The sequence below is a fragment of the Talpa occidentalis genome, unplaced genomic scaffold (assembly GCF_014898055.3).
Source record: "Talpa occidentalis isolate TD23 unplaced genomic scaffold, MPIMG_talOcc4v2.1 talOcc4.4, whole genome shotgun sequence".
Lineage (NCBI taxonomy): Eukaryota > Metazoa > Chordata > Mammalia > Eulipotyphla > Talpidae > Talpa > Talpa occidentalis.
The window spans coordinates 144,173,552-144,194,649 of NW_023604295.1; the positions used below are offsets into that span (position 1 = coordinate 144,173,552).

A 21,098-nucleotide genomic window follows, 5' to 3' on the forward strand; every position below is an offset into this window, starting at 1 on the left:
TCTGCCTCCTGGGCTCCCGACTGAGTTCCCAGGCCGTGTGCCCCCCACCCCCCCCCCAGTTCAGGCCTGGGAAATCACGTGCGCCAGTCTCCTGAAATCAGTCTCATATAACACGTGCATTAGTTCAGGTTCTCCAGGAGACCTTGACAATGCAGAGGGAAAGAAACAGGTGGGTGCAATTAATAAAAAGGAAAGCATCGTAGGCAAAGCCTGAGGCTGTGGAAGAGCCACGGGGTCCAGTTACCCATGGCCCACAGGTGCGGAAACCCAGGTTCAGAGAGGTGACGAGGCTTGTCCAAAGCCACCCAGCAATTCGGGGAGGGCTGTGTCTTCCAACTTTTCATACCAAAGTGCGTCTTACTGTTTATCAGTAGCTTGAATTCAGTTGTTAGGATCTATGAATCTCACATCCTCGTCCACTGTGTAATTGTGTTTTAAACTTCTGAGCAACGTTCTATTTCCCAGGTCTTTAAAAGGCCTTTCTGCTCAAGGGAGGAGAGTCACGGCTGTGTGTGGTCTTCCCGCTTCTGCCCCAGGTGGGGACACCCTGACACAAAGGAGCGTGGCTTAGTCTGAAACTTCGAGGTTCTGGGAAGCTTCCGTTCCTAGAACACTCAGGCAAAAGAATGTTCTGGAGATAGACTCTCTAATTAATAGAATCCAAATACCCTTTCTGGGTCAGGCTTTCATGAATATAATGTACTCTCCCACTGGCTTGGGGTCTGTGGACGCCTGGAGGTCCCCCTCCCCCAGACTCTCACTGCAGTGTCCCTGGGATGCGGTGTCTTTGAGCCCACACACTGGGGTGAGGGGCCCCCCTGATCTAGACCTGCTGTTTATGTCCCCCCACCCCACTCCTTGCTGTTCTGTTCCACATTCCCACTAGCCAATTCTCCTCTCTCCCAGCACCACCCTAAGGGTCTAAACTTTGGGTACAGAAGCCAGCTTCACCCCAGGCAACACACCCCTCAACCCAGGAGCCTTGGGAAATCAGGGTGCAGCAGCTGGGAGCCTTGCCCGACACGGGACAGTCCAGCCAGCAGCACAAGAAGAAATAGAAGGACAAAAAGAGCAGGACTGGGGTCCTCTGGGCCAGTGTGAAGACAAATCACCCAGCTGCTGGGGCTCTAAGAGTGAGCTGGGGGTGAGAGGTCACCAGCCCAAAGGAAACGTGCAAATCTCACCAAGCAGAGCAAGAGAACAGGGAGCAACTTCTCCCCCACAGGGGGGCTGCCTGGCCCCTCCTCTGGGCAGGGCCGACCCAAGGAAGAGGATCCAGAGCCTGCACCGCCACTCAGGAGGTCTCCCCCGGATGCAAGTGTGTGGGCATTTGAAAGTCCAGGACAGATGTGACTCTCCTCACATGTTGGTGCCCTGGATGGGGAGAACCCTAAGTTGGCCGGGTCAACCTGGCCACTTGTGTGGTCAGGGAGGGAGGGGGCAGCAGAGCCCACCAGCCTGGAGACACAGCAGGACCCTCAGTCTTGAACAGCGGTCTCGGGGCGCCCCCTGGTGGCAGCTGTCGTGACCAGCCGAGGCCCCGGAGGAGGAAGGCAGAGCCTCCCAGCCGCGCCCGGGCCGGGCCCCACCTGGCTCACGCGGGTTGGAGCACCGTGCAGCGACCCACGCGGCCAGACCAGGGGGTGCCCCCTCGCCGGGAGGAGGCTTGCAGGGCCGCCCCCTCCTCCATTCAGCAGGAGCTGTGGATGGGACCCAGGTCTGGATCTTCCCAAGAGGGAAGGCATCTCCCTATGAATGTGAGGCTGGAGTGAGGGTTCACCTGTCACCCCACCTCTGGGCTGGGCAGGGAGAGGGGCTGGGGGCCCAGAGGAGGTCGCAGGAGAACACCAGTGCCAGCGCAAGGCCACGCGCCCCCGGCATTGGGGGCCACGGGCAGGCGGCGGTGACAGAGCTGGCCTCGCACCCGTCCAGCTTGAGGCCCACCCTGACCTTGAAGGGGCTGAGGGCGACTCGCCATGGAGGGGTCAGCCCTGGGGCGGGGGACAGAGGCACTGGGAAAAGACAGACTTTGCTATAAACCTGGGAAGAAGCCAGATTTTTTTTATTTGAATTATTTTTGATGAACAGAATTCGAGAACTAGAAAACATTCTTAAGTGAAAGGCTGCTGCCTTAACGATGTGATAGGTTGCCCCGGCCGCCTGCTCGCAGCAGCACGAGCTGCAGTCCAGCTACATTTTAGGCTGAGCAGCAAACTCCCCCCTTGGGAAAAAGCCAAGCACAGGAGAAATGCCTGTGGTCCCCGAACAGAGATAAGGTCTGCATGGAGCCACAGGGAAAACAATGCCACGGTCAAGAATTCCAAACATTCTTGGGAAGAAAAGGGTCTCATTTTCTTTTTTTTTTGGTCTTTTGGGGACTTCATTTTCCATAAGGAAAATATCAATTATTTATTAATAATAATTAATAAGTATGGTTTGTTATTATGCCCTCCTTCTCCCTGATTTTCAGTGTATTCCCTCACAAGATGCCCCACCCCAATCAGAACAGCTGCACAATGGAATGGAAAAGGCTCACTTCTCAGAATCTCTCTTATTTCGGCGCCGGGACACATCTCTCCTCCTGAAAGCAAGAGATCTTTCAACGAATCGACCTCATCATGACATTCCTTTTATTCTCAACTATACGGTGCTCTTTGGGGGGCTTCTGGCCCCCACCGTGAGACAAGCGGTTCTCAGACACCAGCAGGGTGTGGTGTGGGCAGAGCCAAGTGGATTCTGATTCTACGCTGAGTTCGGGGCAGATTCCACGGGGTACAGACTCAGCCGCCAAGACCACCCTCCCCGAGACATTGCCACAAGCCCAGCGCCACCCCCCAACCACCCCGCGCCCCCCCACCCCGTGCCTCTGGCCGAGACTCTGCATCAGCAGGTCCCACGACCCCCCCTCAGGGCCGGTCAGTCAGCTAGAGCTGCTCACGGGATGCAGGAAACCCGCTTGTCCTCAGCCACCAGTTCACCATGGAGGGTACGAGCCAACAGCCAGATGAAGAGACGCCCCTCCCCAGACCTCCAGGTGTGCACCGCCCCGAAGCTCTCTAGAACCCTCCTTTTCTGGAGGGCAGGATTGGTGCCTCTTTCCCTCTCTAGCCCCTCTCCCTCCTGCCTGGTGGAACTGGGGGTTCCTCTAGTCACATGCTGACTCTCCAGACACCCCACCCCATCCCTAGGTGCTTCTCCCCGTCCCCTCATTCACCTAACAGAGACCCCTTTAACACTCCCAACATGTCCCAGGGTTCAGGAGCTGGGATGAAGACCAGCTGTGCGTGAGGAGTAGACTTTGGTCATCTGAGTGACCACGTGGATGTTTCTCATTCACCCCAATAGTGCACTGTCCCACGCTGTCTTAGCCCCTCCTTTTCTTCCCATGGTTTCCCCCCAAGCACGACGCAGGAGTGGGGGGGCAGAACACCCGCAGAAAGAGGACGCCCAGTGTGTTCAGATGACAAGCAGCTTTATTGGGTTAGCGGCATGCGGGGGCCCCTCCCGTGCGCAGCGGAGGGGGCGTTAGTGTGGGTCCCGACACGGCAGAGGCTGGGGGCGGGGCCGGGCCCGGGTGACATGCGGCGCTCTCTCTGGGGCCCTGGGGCCCAGCTGGGGCCACCGGATCCGAAGCCCCACGCTCAGCAGCCCTCGCAGCTCACTCCTCCCTGCAAGCAAGATGGGGAGAGGAGACGGCTCGACTTCCACCAAGAGGCGGCACTTTGCGGCTCATCCGCCAGAAAGAATGGCCTCCGGGCACAGTTTATGGCCTAGCGGGCACCTGGCCTGCAAAAGCAGGCCCTCCCAGCCCCCCCTATCTTCAGCCCCCCGGGATGTGCTGGCCCCCCCAGGGCAGAAGGGGTGCGGGGAGCCCCACACTCACCAGTTCTTCAGGCGGTACTCCTGCAGTGCCTTCTCCGCCACGGCCTCCATAAACTTAGGGTCGCTCCTGGGCATTTCCTCAGGGATGGTCACCGTGATGGGAGAGGAATCGAACAGCCTCACGACCACCTTAGTGATGCCAGCAGGAAGGTCGGGGTCGGAAGTGTGGGAGTTCACCTGCAAGGGGAGAAGGGAGACAGGGTGATGTCACAGGCCGGACTCCCCGTCGGGCAGCCAGAGCCAGGCTTCCACGCGGACAGCGGGTCCCTTCGCCTCTTATGAGTCTCGACATTGGCCACCTGGCGGACACATGGCAGACACATGGCGGCAGGGCAGACAGCACCTGAACGTGCCCAGCCCAGCAGGTGCCCCAGGGACTAGATGGGAGCCCCCGATGGCTGGATACCAGCAAGGTTCCTGTGGGCAGCCAGGGGCCCAGGCTGCGGGAGAGAAGCCTGCAGGGAAGGGCCCCAGTGCCAGAGGAGCTTCTCGTCACGGGGAGAGGCGGAGGCCCCGCCGAGAGCCCAGCCCTGCTGAGGGCAGGCAGCTGTCCAACCCCGGCAGGCGCCGAGCCGCCCCCTCTGCTCCCGTGTGAAACGGGCTTGTGACTCTTCGCTCCCGGGACGGGGCTTCTGCGCAACCAGGAACAGGAAAGATTTTATGTCCCGCCTCCTGACAAGCGATGGATGGGGCCCCTCTGAAGCCTTGTCCCAGGAGGCTCCCACCCCGTGGCGAGCCCCGCCTCACCGTGGTGACCTGGAGGTAATACGGGTCTTCGCCCTGCGTGAGGTTGGCCAGGCGGGACACCCAGCTGAACTGCTGGTTGAGCTGCTTCAGCAGCGAGGACGTGTTGAGCATCTTCAGCTGGTAGGACTGCAGCAGCTCGTCGTACAGCTTGGAGAACTTCTCGGCCAGCTGCAGGGACGAGTTCAGCTCCTGGCGCAGCAGCGCCTGCTCGGAGTTGTCGGCCGAGCAGTCTGCGCAGAGGCGAGGACGCAGAGGCGAGGACGCAGAGGCGAGGACGCAGGCACAAACGTGGCAGGAGAGCACGTAAAGGGCAGAAGCACCAGTGAAAATCAGCCCATGAAGCCGGCCCTACAGAGCCTCCCTTGGGGGCTGGGACCAGCATGAGCCACACCTGGGGGAGCATGGATCTTGGGGCTCAGACCTGGACTCACGTCCCCTGCCGAGGGTCACTTTTGGAGAGAGGGAATGCTACAGCCACCTGCTGCGGGTGTCCGCGTGGCCAGTTCTCAGGTGGAGTCTGACTTGTGATGAATATTTTATACCAATAGTGAAGTGGAGGCCCCAAAAGTAAATTGCTTTCTTAAAGTCATACCACGAGACCTGTGGGGTCAAGACCGAACCTGCGATTTCATTCCTAAACCTAGGCTCTGCCTACTCTGGGTCTATGGTTCTCGAAGGTTCTCTAGGTGTGTCTTTGCAGCATGTCTATCTGCAGGCTCACTCAGGAGAGCTGAGGCCAGCATCATGGATGGTGCTTGGACACCATCCACGCCCCAGCCTGGTCTCCATCTGGTCCGGCCCCAGGTGACCCACTGTCTCGTGGGCAGTACTTGGTGACTCGTGCTCGTTCTAACTGCGCTGCCTGATGGGCTGAGCCCAGAAGGCCTAGACATCTGCACACACCAGCCTCCTCCAGGACCGGGACTTACCTATGGGGGGCTTCTACAGGACACGGCCAGGAGTAGTAACTGGACTCTGCGGGCCTGCCCTGGCCCAGCGAGAGACAAGTCTCAGCACAGACCCACTTTAACAGGGAGACAAGACACCCTTCCTGAGCTGGTGTGTTCCAGACACCACCAGAGGCTTGGAACGCAGCTATTCAATGGCCAGATCTGATCAGCCGCAGGGAGCAGCTGAAGGGAAATCTCCCTTTGTGTCGGGACCGGCCAGCCAAAGGGGACATTGCAGGGATGTTGCGAGCCCCGGGGCAAGGACCCATGTGCCTCGGGCGAGAGCCGTGCCAACGCAACAGGTTTTTAAGAATCATAGCATCCCCTACTCGGGGTCACCCAGGCTGTGCTGGGCAAGTTAGACCAGACAGTCCTGCCCTTCACCTGGCCCACAGGTGAGGAGCCCCAGGGAGCCCCAGGAGGACCCGCCCAGCACGGTGGCTGCAAGGACATAGAGCTGGACCTATCCTGGCCGCTGACCCCACCAAGGCGGCCCCAGGGGGCTCCCGGGACCCCAGGCCACCCGACTCACCCACAGCCAAGATCTCCTGGCACTTGTCACACTGGTCTTTCATCCTCAGGCACCCGGTGGAGTTGTGGCGGATCTCCTTGCACACGGTGCGGTCATCGGTGTGGCCGTGGGTGCCCTCTGGAGACGGGAGCGGGGGGGGGGTGTCAGGTGGAGGGACACTAACAAGCAATGCGGGGGAGCCCCAGCCTCTCTGACCTCTCCACACCACTGTCCATTCCTGCCCAGCTCCCAGTTCACATCCCGAGCTGGCACGTGGACAGACAGTAGAACTCTGAGTTATAGGCAAGGCACCCCCCACTCCCAAGGGAGGGGCAGCGTCCCCCACTGCTGGAAGACGGAGCAGAGCGAAGGCGTGCGAGTCCCGTGAGAGCGGCTGTGAGAACTCGGACAGCTCCTTCCCGCTGCCTGAGTTCTCACCTCCCCCGGTGGGGCTGCACCACAGGGTGCTAGGGAAGCTAGAGGTGCATGGCGCACCCCAAGCACCTGGCACAGCCTACACCTGACAGGTCTCTGCATCTCCCGGGCCCCTTCTTGGGAAGAACAGGGTCTCTCTAACCTAACTCCTCCATGGGGAGCTGGTAGGGAGCGCTGTGGAGGTGAGCCTCCATGGCCTGCTGAGCCTGCTGGATCATGTCAAAGAAGGGCCGGAACATGTCCTCGAAGCGCAGGGGCTGGAAGGCGTGGAAGGGGACTAGGTCCCGGGCGATGCGGGACTTGGGGTGGAAGTAGAGTGGCCTCCTGGGGGCGGAGGCGAAGGGGAAGAACATGTGGGAGTCCTGGGGCTCCCGGCCGAGGAAGCGGTCCTGGAAGAGCTCGTCCATGATGCTGGACGCCCGGTCGAAGCTGTCCTGCATGGCGCCCAGCACGTGGGTCTGCTGCCGGTCGTTCTCCAGCAGGGAGTCGATGCGGTCCCCGTTCATCCAGAAGTAGAGGGGAGAGCTCTGGTTCAGGAACTCCTCCAGCTGGGCGGCCAGATGGGGAGCAGTTAGGACAAGCTCGCACGCGGCCCAGCCTCCTGAGTCCCGCTCTGCTGGGAGCCCCTCGAGCTCCACCGTCACGTGGCATCGGACCCAAGGCCAGGCTGGGAGCGGATCCCTCCTCTGAACAGTCAGCCCATGCCCTTCCGTTCTAGGGACCCCAGGAAGACCCAGACGTTCAGCCAGCGTCTGCCTCTGTTACTACACACCTAGCAGACAGGACCGCTCAATAGTGGCACATGCAGCCCAAAAGATCGAGGGCATCTGGCCTGGGCGGGGGGTGTGGGGGTGGGTGACGGGTGACGTCTGTCTCCTCGGGCCCTCCTCCCTGCCCGCTCCGCGCCCAGTCTGTGACCAAGGGCCCTTCTCACCTGACGGCCAACCAGCCCCGAGCCGCTTCTGCAGACGCGGGCGTAGAACTTCATGCAGGTCTGCTTGAGGCAGGGTTTGCACTCCTCCCACAGGGCCGTCATGGTCTCGTTGCAGACGCCCTGCGACTCCTTCAGCTTCAGCTCCGAGTCCTTGGTGTCGTTCAGGGCTTCCTGCAGGAGCACACGGGCCGCTCACTGCGCAGCCGCCCTCCACCGCCGGCCACGTGTCCGCGCCCGCCCGCCCGGGGTCCCGGCCCCCAGCCCCCCAGCCCCCCAGCCTCCCTTCAAGCCCCGGCGGATGTGTGTCCCGGTGTTCAGATCCAGGACGCCAGCCCCGCAGCTTTCCAAAGCACAACCTGGCCCCGGGTTCGAGCATGAAGCACGCCGTGTTTTGGGGTGTGAATACTCCTCCACCGGGAGCAGGAGCTGGTGGAGGAGGCTTTTGGTGTGGTAGCTCCCTAAGGAGACTGGCGGTTTTTAAAAATAAGTTGTTGATGGAATAATAGTGGTTTTGCCTATGGCTGAGGGAGGCCAGGCCTACCCTGTTCGCTCCCACACTCTCAGCCTCGGGCACCTCTTATCCTTTTGTTCTTTTTTTTTTTTTGAAGTCACACTGTGTGATAATGTGTAAGTTTTAGGGGTGCATCGTGGAGAATCAGCACCTGTATATACGACATTTAGGTCACCACGGAAAGTCCAGATCTATTCCTTTTTTCCCCAATAGCCCACCCCTCGCCCCACTTCCTGTCCGGGAGCTAGTCACTGGCCTTATAGCCCGAAAGTTTATTTTTATTTTCTTTGGTTCATCTGTTCGTTCCTTTTCTCTACATTCCACATAGGAGTGAAATCACATGGTGTTTGTCTTTCTCCATCTGACTTGTTTCACCAAACACAACTCCCTCCAAGTACAGCCGTGTGGTGGCAGATGAGGTAGCTCTGAATTCTAAAAAGACCTGGGGCAAGACAGCGATCCATACCTGCCTTAACCCCCTCCGAGGGAAGATTCCCGAAGGGGATGCCAGCCCCTCCAAGGCCCGCAGGCCCTCCGGAGCCTCCAGCCTGCTGCAGCAGGGTTCAGAAGATCTATTGAAGGGACTCTGGGCAGCAAGCCCTGGGCCGGGCTCCTGACAAAACCAGATCCAAGATCCCAGCCTCTGCAGCTTTCTAAAGCAAATAAACAATCCCTGTTCCTTAGCTAGCCCCCCAGCGTCAGCTGACACAGGCCTGGATGGACGGCAGGTCACCGTGGCAACCCTGCAGGGCACCCGAGGAGCGAAGACCCTTTCCCTGGCTGCGCTGGTGGCAGAGGCCGGGCACCGGCTCCTCTCACCTCCTTCTTCTTCTTGACTTCCTCCAGGTTGATCAGCAGTGATTTCCGTTCGTCATTGGTTTGCTCTATGAGGGCCTTTATCTGTTTCACCCCCTTAAGGGCATTTTTAATCTCCTTATTAATGTACTTGCTCCCCTGGGTGGACATTTCTGCAAGAGAAGGGCAGGGAGGAAGGATGAGGCCAAAGGAAGTAGAGACGGCCCTGGGAATAGAAGTCTGGAATCAGCTGGAACATTCGGACAGGCCAGGGGGCCCAGGGCGCCTGGGAGGGGGTGCCTTGGGGTCCCAGCTTTCCCCCAACACAGGTCCCTGTCCCAGGGCTCAGCTTGCAAGCCCCAAGGCCCGCTGCACCTGCCGCTCCCAAAAGCAAACAATCTGAGCCCAGAGGAGGGACAGGGAACAGGCCCCGAGGCTCTGGAAGGCGAGCCCCTGGCGGCAGGAAAAATAATACCAGGGGGGAAATCCCGGCAGTGTAACCATTGAAGCATCAACGTACAAAATATCATCCTTCCAACCTAATATAAACTGTGGACTTTGGATATTAGTAATGCATTGGTTTGGGCACATCGGTTGTAACAAAGATACCACCCTGGTATGGAATAGTGGTGGGGGGAGGCCAGGGATGTGTGGGGACAAAAGGGAGATGGGAAAGCTCAGTCCCTCCTTAATATTACGGAGAACCTACACCTGCTCTTTTTAAAAACTTAAAATCATAAGTGACTAAAAAACATATATCATTCTTTCAGACACGTCTTTCTGGAATTCGGTTCCAGAACCCCTGAACTTCTTTGTCCCCAAGCACAGTGCCAGGTGGCAGGACAGGGTGATAACCCGGGCGCTGTCCTCAAGGAGACGGGGGTCACACCACACCACGCGGACAGGTGTCCTCTGTGCTGGCCCTGGGCCAGCCCCAGGCTCCAGTGCACTTCCCAGAATATTCCCTGGCCTCCCCCATGCACCGACGAGGAAGACGTAGACAATGCAGTCAAGATTCAGCCCGGGGTGGGGCTGGTCTCAAAGTTTGTGTTTCTACCCACTCCCCGCAGCGCCGGCCAGCAGGAAGGAGGAGAGGCCCCCGGAAGGAGGCCCTGGCTGGGCACTGCAGGAGGACCGGCTTCATCTTGCCTGGTATTTCCCCTTCCTTGCCCCAGGAGCAGAGAACACATGTTTTGGGGGGGTGGAAAGATGGGGGATGTGTGTAGTCAGTGCTATGGCAAATCAAAGAGGGGGGCTGCACAGAGAATGGGATGGCCCAGCTTCAGGGTGTCCGTGCAGGACATGCGGGCACTGGGCTGAGCGGATGGGGCGGGGACACTTGAAAGAAACAGCAGCAGGCACGGCTCAGCAGGCACGCCTGCACCTGCTGGAAGCAGCCTGGCCGCCAAGAGCCAGGAGGCCTGGAGAGGAGGGACAGAGGGGTGCCGACCGAGCAAGCCCCCCTTGGTTAAAGCACAAGGTGGGCCTTTAACCATGGCCCCTGCCGACAGCAGGCGTCTGGTCCACTCACCCTGGAGCTCCTTGTCCTGGATGTCCTTGGCTCCCAGGACCTGTCCATTCTCCCAGATCAACACCAGCCCCAGCAGCAGCAGGAGAGTCTTCATCTCGCCTCCTCCAATTCTGGAATCTTAGCACGCCTCTGTTTGCAGAGAACAGGAGGCTGTCATGGTAACAGCTAGCGGGCAGCTGTGTCCCCGCCAGCCCATAGCCCCAGAGGCTTTCCTGGGGCCTGCGCAGGCCTGGCCGTGGGCTAGCCCCTCCGCTGGGTGATGCACCTTCTCCCTTTTGCCCAGGGAACCCCAGAACAGGCTGAACTTGCCACTGGACACCTTGCAATGACAGTTGAGGAGGGGCCCAGGGAGGAGCCACAGGACAGCAGCCCAAGACATGGCGCAAGAAGGCAGTGCGGGGCCAGGGGCTCAGGTGAAGGCCCCTCCTCACCCTCCCCACGTATTCCTTCCCCTCTGCTCCCCGCCTCCTTGCTGTCCCCCGCCTCTTAGTCCCTCCTTCCTGCCCTCTCTCTCCACCTCCCCTCCTGCTCCTGCACCGTAACTGAATATGCCTGAGCCAGGTCCAGGCTCTCTGCATCCAGAAGGGCGTCCATTTGATGCCCTCAGACAAACCCTGGACTCACCCTGCCTGCTCCTGTCTCCCCTAAAGTAGAGATGGCTCCTCGGGGCTGGCAAAGCCCTGCTGTGTGCTGCCTCACCTGCCCACCGCAGGCATTACCTTCAGTCTCAGCACTTTTCCCCAGCGAGTCGCCACACCCCCTGAAACTGGGACAGTCGACCCTCTGGGTCACGTAGGAGCACCCATTCATGTGTCCCCCCTGCGCGAGAGGTGAGCCGGGGGAGAGCACTGGGTACGAGTACAGTGGAAAGGGAGGACAACCCAGGGCTAGCAAGGAGGGAGGGGTCAGAGGGTTTGAGGGCCCCTGGAGCAGCCTCCCAGACACCCCTCTGGCAGGACATGCCTCTGCTCTGCCAGGCCCCTTTCACAGGGCCAGGCCCCTCTAAGTCAACACAGGGAGCCCTGCCAAGGCTGGGTGCTTGCACCACGGCCAGCTGCCCAGAGTCCGGGGACCAGGCCTCTGCCAGGTCTTACACAACGGACCTTTCCCAGAAGCCTAAGTTGTTGCATAAAACAGAACTCCTGCACCCCCTGCCAGCACCTCCAGCCTTATCTGCACCCACCCATTTCCCATAGCAGAAGGGAGAGGAGGGGCCCCATCCTGAAACTGTGTTCATCCGAACCCCAGAGGGGCCAGGGTGGGGCTCCCCATCCCGCCCTCAGCGCCGAAGCCCCCTGGACACTCGTAGAACAGGCAGAGGCCTCTCCTGCAAAGTCGTCAGCTGAGCCGCTGAGCTGTGGCTCCCACACTGGGGGAGACGGGACACTCAGGGCCTCCCCCAGGAGGGTAGGAGGCTGATGCCCCGCAGACTCTGGCCGCTCACTGGGGCCTGAAATGCCTCGGGCAGGGACAGAGCCTGTGTCCACCCACAGAACCACCTCGGAGAACTACCCATACAAGAGCCTCTGGAATAGATTGACACAGAGGCATTGGCCCTGAAGAAAAGGCAGCAGATGGCCGGGGCCCGAGCTCGGGAGGGGCATCCAGCACCCAGCAGCCAGTGCAGGCCTCCCCCAGGCCAGGCATGCAGGGAAAAGCTCACTGCCCTGCCCACCCTATTCCCTCAGCAGGGACAGGATGGGATTCCCCAAGGCCCACAGCAAGCTGGTGGTAGCCTCAGAATAGAACCCAGCCCTCCTAAGCCCCAGAGTTTTGGGGACACCAACCCCCTAAAGCACAGAACCCCAGCTGCTTCATCTGTGCAATGATCTGACATGGGCCCCAAGAGGGAAAGGTGTTCTGAGCACAAGGCCCCTACAGAATAGCAGTGAATTCTGGCTTCTTCGGAATTTGCCCCAGGGACAGTCGTGGGCATTGGCATTACCTGCAGGGGGCGGGGAAAGTGGCATGTTCAGAGGGGACAGGGGAGCTGAAATGGGCACAGAGACCCCTGTGTTCCCCCGGCGGCTCGGCGTGGCCTCAGTACAATGACCAGCTCCCTTCAGCGCCCACACGCCGCAGGGGGCGGGTTGTGATGCCGCTTCTGACTCAGAACCTGCTCTCCCACCAGGCTTGCAGGTGATACCCACACTGTGGGCCCAGGGACAGGCTGCGCTCCCCCGGGGCTGGCCAGCCCGCTGTCCTCCTGGCCGGGGCCCCTGCCCACCGTGTGGGAGACAGACCCAGCCAGGCCAAGGCCCCCTGCCCACAGCACCGCCTCTGGCACCCTTAACCTTATAGGGGCGCGCCCGGAGGAAGGGGCGACCTCAGCACGCATTGCTTCGGGTTTAGAGCCTGCACCTCCCCACATGGGGGAAACTCAGCCAGGAAAAGGAGAAACCAGATTCACCTGTAAGTCACGCCCGGGACAGGCGCGTTTTAGGCCTGTATATATTTCCTTCACTTTCACACGATCACATTCTTTACACCCACAATCTTCAAACAGTCTTCAGAAGCACACTTCTGTGCCCCAAGAGTCCATTTTCTGGCGTGTTCTGTCTCCCCAGCCCCCGAGCTAGGCGTTTCCATAGACTGCAATTTCCCATGTCATAATGAACACTCACCGGAATCCTTCTATTTACCCTGTCTGCGCTTACGCTTCCATTCCCAGCCCCTTTCTTTAAAAATAATAATAATAATAATAAATAAATAAATAAAATAACTGGCTGCTGCTGCTGCTTTTTTCTCTCTGGCTCCAGAGATTCTGGACTTCCCGAGCCCTCTAATCCTGGTCCTTCCTTGCTGTTTCTTTGGAGACAGTCCCAAACCTCCCCAGGCCTCAGATTATCATCTATAAAAATGAGACGAGACGGGGCCCAGAAGCCTGATGGCGCTGGGCGACTCCTCTCTGGAGGGCCGGTGCTTTAGGAAGCACGACGAGTAGGATGTCAGTGGTTGCAACATATACTTAAATCCCAACATCACACTCAGAAACGCACTATGGGGAGAGCTGGATGCGGGGTAAACAAGATGACTCACGCAGGCCAGCTGCGCCCCCTTCACCCCCACCCCCTGGTCCCACCTTACCCGGGCCTGGAGGGGATGCGGCAGGCGCGCCCACCTGCAGGCCGCTCCACCCCCGCGCGCTGGCCCTGGCGACAGCCTCCCGCTTTCCACGGATCGATCCCGCACATTTGCACGGAGCATCAAGACACCTGTCCTATGTGCGCCCCCAGACTCGCGCTGGGAGCACCGGGAACCCCGGGTCCCAGCCTGCGCGCTTCCCCAGCATCGGCCGGGCTTGGCTGCCAGGTAACGGGCTCCGGCCGCCTCCCTCCCCGGCCCGGAGCGCACCGAAGGCGGCTCCGCAGCCCCGAGGGGCCCGGGGCGCCCGCCCACCCCGGGGGACCGCGCAGAGGGGAAGGGGGGGCGCCTCACCGCTGCTTCTCCGCACCCGGCCGTGCGCTCCCGCTGGCTGCGCCGCACCGAGGCCGGCGCGCGCCTGTATTTATAGGGCTCCGCGGCGCACACCCCTTGGGGGCCGGCTGCAAACCTGCATGACTCACGCCCCAAGAATGCCGTGAAATGCACCGGGAGTTTTCTGGAAGCCGCGCGGGAGGGGCGCGGGCTCTGGTGCAAAACCCGGCGTGGGGCGCGCGGGGGCGCATCGGCACCGCGAAAGGCCACGCGGGCCCCGGAGAACCCTGGGGTGCTGCCCACTCCGCTCCCCGGTATCGGTTCTCTGGGGCTCCAAGCTGGGGGCGGCGCCGGATGCAGGGGAGAGCCCGGGCGATGTGCACAGCCGGGCGCCCCTCTCCACGCGTTCCAGGGGTCCCCTGGGCTCGTGGCCAAAATAAAAAGGCACAGCTCAGCGGCCCTGTTGAACGTTAATCTCTCACATTCAACATGCGTCACTCCTCTCGCTCCGTTTACTGTAAAAGCACCAGAAATGAGGAGGCTGGGATGGATGGAGAGGCTGTTTTTGCTAGAGGAGAAAAGAGCAAGTGTGAAATGCGCCTTCCCCAAGGGTCCCAGGGACACGCGCCACCCCACCCCACCCCCCCACCCCCCGCGCCCCCGCACCCTGCTTGGCCACGGGAAACAGCATGTTTGCGAGGATCGCCAGAGCCAGTATCTGGGCAATCAGAGGCCCCCCTGGCTTCTGGATTCCTGGACCTGTAAGCTGCTATGTCCCCATGCACTCAGGGTGCAGCCACCCCAGGGGCTTCATGGGGCGGTGCCCCTGCTGGCTTGACGCTGTGCTCTGCTGCAGCCACAGGCTTGAAATTCTTAATGGATCTAGAACAAGATGCTGGGCATTTTCATTTTGCACAAGCTCAGAAAATTATGCACCACTCAGGTCCCCAGGTTCGGGACACGCTTGTTTCTGGACTCCCTCTGGTCAGGGGCTTGGATGGCACAGAGGTATACTACCTCTTGGGGAGGGAGCTGAGTTACCCTCTCTGGCCCCCCATGATGGTTGAGCACTGAAAGGGGGAGGCGGGAGGGGGGCCTGTAGCAGGCACTGCTAGGTGGGGTGGCAACTTCAAAAGCCACGGGAAAGCCTGGCTTACCCCACTCCTCACCAGGGAAATGCAGGCGGACACCACAGAGAGAGCTTGCTAGCAGGGTGAGAATGGCGCTTATCAAAATGCTAAGACGTGCCAAGTGCTGGCAAGTATGTAGAGGAAAGGTGCCCTCTGCACACCCCACCCCAGCACTGTTGGTGGGAATGCAAAGTGGTGCAACCACCATGGAAAACAGCGTGGAGTTTCTGAAAAAATTAAAAATATACCTACCCTATAATCCAGTAGCCCCACTCTGGGCACTTCCCTGAAGCATAGGAAACATTCCCTTGCTAGCGAGCATGCACCCCTGTGTTCATTGCAGCATCACTCACAGTGGCCAAGCTATGGAAGCAACCCAAGCACCCGACGGTGGCTGAGTGGGTGAGGATGGGATTCATAGACATGGTGGAATACTACTCACCTATGAAAAAGATGACCTCTTGCCATTTGTGACAACATGGGTGGGCCTGGAGGTGGTTGTGTTAAGTGAAGTCAGTCAGAAGGAGAAAGACAAATACCACATGATTTCATTCATGTGCAGACTATAAAGAAAAAAAATTGAACAAATAAGACAAAAGCAAAAACCAACCTTAAACTGACAAGAGAATTGCGGTTACTAGAGGGGAAAGAGGGAGGAGACAGGGTGGATGGGCTGGTGGTGGCTGGTGACTGGGTATTTGGTGGTGGGTGTGGGGTGACAGATACAGGTGCCTAGGGGAGAAGCTGTACCCCTGAAACCTGTGCAGTGTTGTGAACTGAGGTTACCTCAATAAAAAGAAAAAGGTACAAGGGAAGGGCTTAGAGGGGGGTGGCGTACTCAGGGACCAAGTTTTCCTATTCACAACTTTCAAGGTGGAGTTTGGGGTCCAGTCTCTGGCCACCCAAGCTCTAGGGGCCACGAGGCCCACCCCTTTTAAAGGGAGCTTCTAGGCCTGCATAGAAGGAAGGATCCTGGGACGGGGGACCTGGAATTCCCCTGACAGCCTCAGCTCTGCCCTGGCTCTGGGTGACTCACCCCAGATCCCCTTGGCCCCAGGGTTTGGTTTCTGCCGTCTGGACACTGAGAGTCTGGACCGACGGTACCGCCTCTGGGTCTCCTCGTCCTCACTGAGGCAGTGCCAAGTTTGAGAAGATCTTCAGCCCGAGGTAAAAGAAATGCAACGAGAATTCAGAGAAATAATTCCCACCCTCCCCCCTCCCCAAGTCACTCCATTTTCTGGAATGAAGATCTGGAGCCGCCTGGGGCCAGACCAGGCCAGGAGCTGCCTCCTCCAGGCACATCAGCGCCCAAGGTCAGAAATCAGTTCCGTCCTCGCTCCCTGGAACTCTTTGTCCCGGGGCTCCCCCACCGCCCGACACCCCTGCCCCAAATCTGCGATAATTGTACTTTTAAACATCAGACTGTGGAGGACAGGAAGGCTTAGTCAGCGGAGTGGGAGAGAGGAGAAGAGACGGGGCAGAAACAGCCGGCTTCCGAGGAGGCCCCTCCATGGCGCCAGCCGCGAGCAAAGAAGGTGGGAAAGCTCGACTTTAAGGGAAAGAGTGTGCATTTGGAAGGCACCATCCACACAGCCCTGCATTTTCAATATTTTCAGTTGATCAGCTGGCACAGCCCTCACACCACACTTGGGTCCTAGCCCACCCTCCCGCATCCCCACCCCCTAGAAGGTCATCCTGCTCCGTTTGCAGGCCCCAGCCTGGGGACGCATTCCCCCGAAGCACTTCTCCAGGGAAGCTGTGGGCAGGGAGGACCTTCTTTGCTTGAGTCCAGGTCTGCCTCTGCGCGGGCTACCCCAAGCCCAGTTCCAGCCTCTGGATCCACAGAGCAAGCCCTGTTCAGCCCTCAGGCCTCTGAGAGCAGCTGGTGGGTTTCTCCCAGTGACACCCAGGCGGTGCTGCCTGCCCCGTCCTCGGTGGCTGCCCCTTCCCTGTCCGGGGCCTCTGGTCCTTGTCTCTCTTGCAGCCCTGAGCCTGCCAGTACCAGCGAGGACGGACCCCAGAGGGGGGCAGGTTTGTGCCAGACCCCTAGATGGGCTTCCACCTGGCTGCTGCCCTTTGGGCAGGCACTGCTGCTTCCCCATTACTCCGGGGTGGGCTTGTGCCAGTGTGGGGTCTTAGTTTCACTTCTTGCCCGGAGTGGGAGACCACCGAGGAGGCGAGAAGGGGGAGGAACGAGCTTTGTTTATTGCTCCGGCTTCACCATCCCCCTCAGCCCTCCGGCTCTGTTGTGCACCCTCATTGTTCACTCAGCTCTACCCTCTGTCAGGGTACACCTCAGACACACCAGAACACACCAGAACCAGGCGGGAGCAGGGTCCTGAGGCCCGTGATAAGAATATTTAGTCAATTACAGCCCAGTGGAGGAAACCACGGGTAAAGTCACTTGCCATAGAGTCAGCCCGCGGTGGTGTGAGGAGTCCTGGTGCATCTTCTGTCCTCCCTAAGGTCCAGAAACTGTCTGGGGTGTGCTTCCCTGGTCTTTCCACCGAGGATCTTATGGGGAAACGGGAGGCGGCTTGCCAGCATCTCCCGAGCCGCTGGGCCTGGACCTGTAGGCGGCCAGTCCCTCAGCTGTCTGGGCTGCTCCACGCGGGACGGTGGGGCTGCCTGTAGCTCAGACCACCTCGACTCCACCTTCAGTCCAACTCTTAGATCAACAGACACCTTTTTCTTAATTGACCCCCAGGTCTGCCTCAGGTCAAACCCACTTTTCTACAACCGGCCAGAATCCAGCTAATAATTACCTGAGAACAGTGGTTCTCCATGGAACTCATTGGGGACCTTTAAAAATGACCAAGCCTGGGCCCCAGCTCCGGAACTTACACTGAGCTCTGTGGGAGGCCAGAGATGCGCCAGCCCCATCGCAGTGATGCCGACCCCAGCCCAGGCCCACCGGACCCAGGACACCCACCTCCCTCTCTCCGCTGGGATACAGGGAGCCTCTGTGTCCTCACAGCCTCCCAGGTCCCTGTTAAGAGTACATGGTGTTGTTCTCATTCTATAGAAAGCTGGGACCCAGAGGAATCTCAGCAAATTGTGGCTTACACTGAGCCGAGCTCTGCCTCCTTATTACAGCCTCATCTCTCCTGTTCAAGGTGCAGCGTGCTAAGTTTCTCAACAGAGTGAGTTGAGGTTAAACAGGTTCTTCACCCCTGCTTTCCTAGAATGGGCTCACGAGGCACCTTCCTCTGTGCGCCCCTGTCCCCACGTACTCGGTTTTGCCACTGTCCCTCTCCTGTGGCTTTCAGGACAAACACAGGACACCCCCTTAGACTGAGCAGGCCAGAGGCTCTTCCCACCTGTGCTTTGATGGAAGCCCCCTGCGCCCCCAAGGCGCCCCTGCCTACTGTCACTGAACTTTATAACACACTGTGCTTCTCAAATAGTTTTCAGCTGCCCTGGGGCGGGCGGGGGTGTGCTGGGAGCTCAGAAGGGCACTGAAGCAACTGGCAGCGGTGAGACTCACAGAGGTAGGGAGGAAAGCTACTATTGAGTGAGTGACCAGTCGGCCTCTGATCAATTCCACTCTGAACCTCGTACTTCTAAAGTAATGCGCGTCTGTTCACACACACCGTGGTAGTCAGGAGTGCGTGCCTGGTCGTACACGTGGATTATACAGATTGTCTATATAAATGTGGAGGAGGGTCTGCCTTTGTCCTTTCTTTTTAAAAATAAGGGTAAAATCATGTCACCTTGCTCTTTTTCTCTTAATGAAATATTGCGGACATCCTTCCAGTCAACACAGAGACAGATCTAACCCTTCAATTCCATCACATTTGATCCACCCATCCTGCTTTGTCTGCCACAGTTAACAGCCTTCTGCATGCATCTGAATGTGTTGGTGCTTTATTGCTATAAGGTAGATTCTCAAATTGGGATTGAGGGATAAAAGAACATGTATGGTCTTAATGCTGAAATAAATGGCATTTATTAGGTGTTGCACTAACACCTACTCTATTAGGGCACCCCACATTTCCCATGAGATCATCAGGCTGGAAATTATTAGTTTTTTAAATATTTTTACCAGTCCGATGGGTGAAAATGTTATTTTGCCACCTTCACCTCTTTGGAAATTTATCATTTTCAAATAAAGTTTCCTGTTATATGACTTGCCCATTTTATTGGGTTATTCATCCATTTTTCACCAATTTATAGGTGTTCTTTAATAAAGTAATCCTGGGTGGGTGCAGGTATTTTTACTAGGCTGACTATGGAGGCTTTTAAATTTTTATATGTAGTGAAAGTTGTTCAACTTTTCTTTTGCACTTTCTAGGTCTCCTGTCTTACAGAAAACTGTCTTCCTCTCACAAAAATATGGACATTCTCCTAATTTTCTTCCACTTTTCTATATGTATTAGTTTTGTATTGAGATATTTAATCCAAATGGGTGTGTGTGTGTGTGTGTGTGTGTGTGTGTGTAGGAGGGAGGTCAGACAGAGATCTAACTTCATTTTCTTCCAGTTGTGTAGCCAATTATGTCAACATGATTTAGCAAATAAACCACCCTATTCATGCTGAGTTGAAAGGCCAGTTTGTCGCCCATGAAGTTTCCCAAATAAACTTGGCTCTATTTCAAGACTTTCTAGTCTACTCCTCTAATTTATTCGTGTGTAAACTTTTGTTCTCATTACATAGTTTTAAAATAATATTTAACATTGAGAAGGTAACATTGTCCACTCTTCCTATCACTTTTCTGGGCTATTCTAGGACATGAGTTTTTCTGTATGAAATTTAAATTAATTTTGTGCAGTTGAAAAAACGTATCATAATTGTACCAAATGTACATCTTAGTTTTGGAAGAATTTACATTTTAATATTCATTCTTAGAAGAATATTTAGAAGCATGGCCTATGTGTGGAAGTAATTCAAATGATTAATTTTACTTTTATATGGATTTTTGTTTTATAAAGTGAAAGATGCGCAGAATTTTAAAATAGCCAATACTCCAAAAAGTATCCAGGGCAGCTTCCTTTGCCGAAGTCCTCACTACTCCCACAGTGGACCCACCCCACCCCCAGGCCAGACAAACCATCCTCTATATATTAAATCAAAGATTATTTCAATCTGGTATGGCATGCAACATTTATAAAGATTTTTTTTAAATAAAAGGAAGGCCCTCAAAAATATTTTTTTTGACTTCACTGCTGTCCTCGTGGCAGATGAAGAGAAATCCTGGCAGGCACCTGCTACAGAAATTTCTCAGATCACATAGTTCAAAGCTTCCCCTCTTCCTCCAGCCGTCTGCTCCTGCTCTCAAGACCTGAGCTGGCCAGCAGTAGCCCTTCATCCAGGTTTGCTAAATTATTTGTATTACTTTTTCAGTGAAAGCCGTCAAAGACCCCATCAGTTCCCAGCAGCCTCACTGTACTCTGAGTTCTTATCAAAGCCGTAATATCCACAAGAAAAGGGAACATACTCCCTTCCCTGGCACAGTTCTGACTAGATAGTCAAAATATATCTGCTTGATAAGTCAGTGAATGTCAAGCATGGTCAAAGAGCAACTGGCTCTTTTTCTCTAAATGACCACGCCTCATCCTGTGCTCATGCACTTGATGGTGAACCCACCTGTAGAATTTCAATTTATTTCTCTTGAACTTTATCTAACAATTCACTGTAGCCACTGACAAGATTGTTCTGGACTTTGTTCTCTCAGTTTTGAATGAGAAACAAAGACATAAACAGGCCTCTGGGTGTTCATCCGGAGAGCAGGTGAGTGTCCACTTGCGCCCAGGTGGGCTGCGGCTATAATAACAAAATAACACCTGGCATGGGCTTAGCCAGTGGACGGCAGGGTATGAGGCTGATGCGGGAGACCCAACCTCCTTGTCTCTTTCAGAGGAGAAGGTAGAATCTCATCTGCATCCCTTTATCCACTGAGCCTTCCCCAGCAAGCACCCTAACCAACCTTCCTTCTGCTTTTGCTAAGTTATTGAAGACGACATCTGAAGCCACTGGGCCAGTCACTAGGTCATGCTGGGTCCCTCCATGCACACACAAGACAGGCATGTCCATCAAACTTCTTCTTGGCTGTCTTCTCCTATCAACCTGTTTAATGCTTGCTTGATTATCCGCTTAGAAGAACCCAGAGGGGTACTAGATGATTTCCTTTGCACCCCAAACTTGGCTAGGCCATGATACTCAGATATTTGGTCAAGCATCGTAGGAAGCTTCTGTGAAGGTATTTTTGGATGAGATTGACACTAAATCCACAGGTTGGAGTGAAGCAGATGAGCC

At 56.9% G+C, this 21,098-nt stretch overlaps 1 protein-coding gene and 1 long non-coding RNA gene across 3 annotated transcripts; both read right to left on the reverse strand.

The window, feature by feature from the left end:
- Window positions 1–3,460: 3,460 nt before the first annotated feature.
- Window positions 3,461–13,795, reverse strand: CLU (clusterin). 2 transcript variants are annotated; one of them, XM_037526503.2, is made up of 9 exons: window positions 13,735–13,795; window positions 10,297–10,425; window positions 8,790–8,938; window positions 7,460–7,630; window positions 6,668–7,073; window positions 6,112–6,228; window positions 4,630–4,859; window positions 3,884–4,059; window positions 3,461–3,668 (listed from the first exon to the last, which is right to left on the reverse strand). In XM_037526503.2, exons 2-9 carry the CDS (start codon window positions 10,388–10,390, stop codon window positions 3,659–3,661), a joined length of 1,353 nt encoding a protein of 450 aa, XP_037382400.1. In that variant the 5' UTR covers window positions 10,391–10,425; window positions 13,735–13,795; the 3' UTR covers window positions 3,461–3,658. The 2 variants fall into 2 exon arrangements, with proteins under 2 accessions (XP_037382400.1, XP_054557049.1); XM_054701074.1 differs by lacking the exon at window positions 13,735–13,795 and adding an exon at window positions 12,707–12,837.
- Window positions 13,796–14,181: 386 nt separating this feature from the next.
- Window positions 14,182–16,032, reverse strand: LOC129146696 (uncharacterized). The gene is made up of 3 exons (XR_008553732.1): window positions 15,880–16,032; window positions 15,286–15,406; window positions 14,182–14,281 (listed from the first exon to the last, which is right to left on the reverse strand). It is a non-coding gene; the product is annotated as an uncharacterized LOC129146696 (long non-coding RNA).
- Window positions 16,033–21,098: the final 5,066 nt, after the last annotated feature.

What these genes read in the sequence shown, in the direction of transcription:
- CLU (XM_037526503.2), bottom strand. Translation starts at nt 10,390, where the DNA reads ATGAAGACTCTCCTGCTGCTGCTGGGGCTGGTGTTGATCTGGGAGAAT. An exon ending in AAGTCAAGAAGAAGAAGGAG is followed by an intron (nt 7,631 to 8,789) that starts GTGAGAGGAGCC and finishes GTGCTCCTGCAG; the next exon opens with GAAGCCCTGAACGACACCAA. An exon ending in CGGGGCTGGTTGGCCGTCAG is followed by an intron (nt 7,074 to 7,459) that starts GTGAGAAGGGCC and finishes CTGGCCGCCCAG; the next exon opens with CTGGAGGAGTTCCTGAACCA.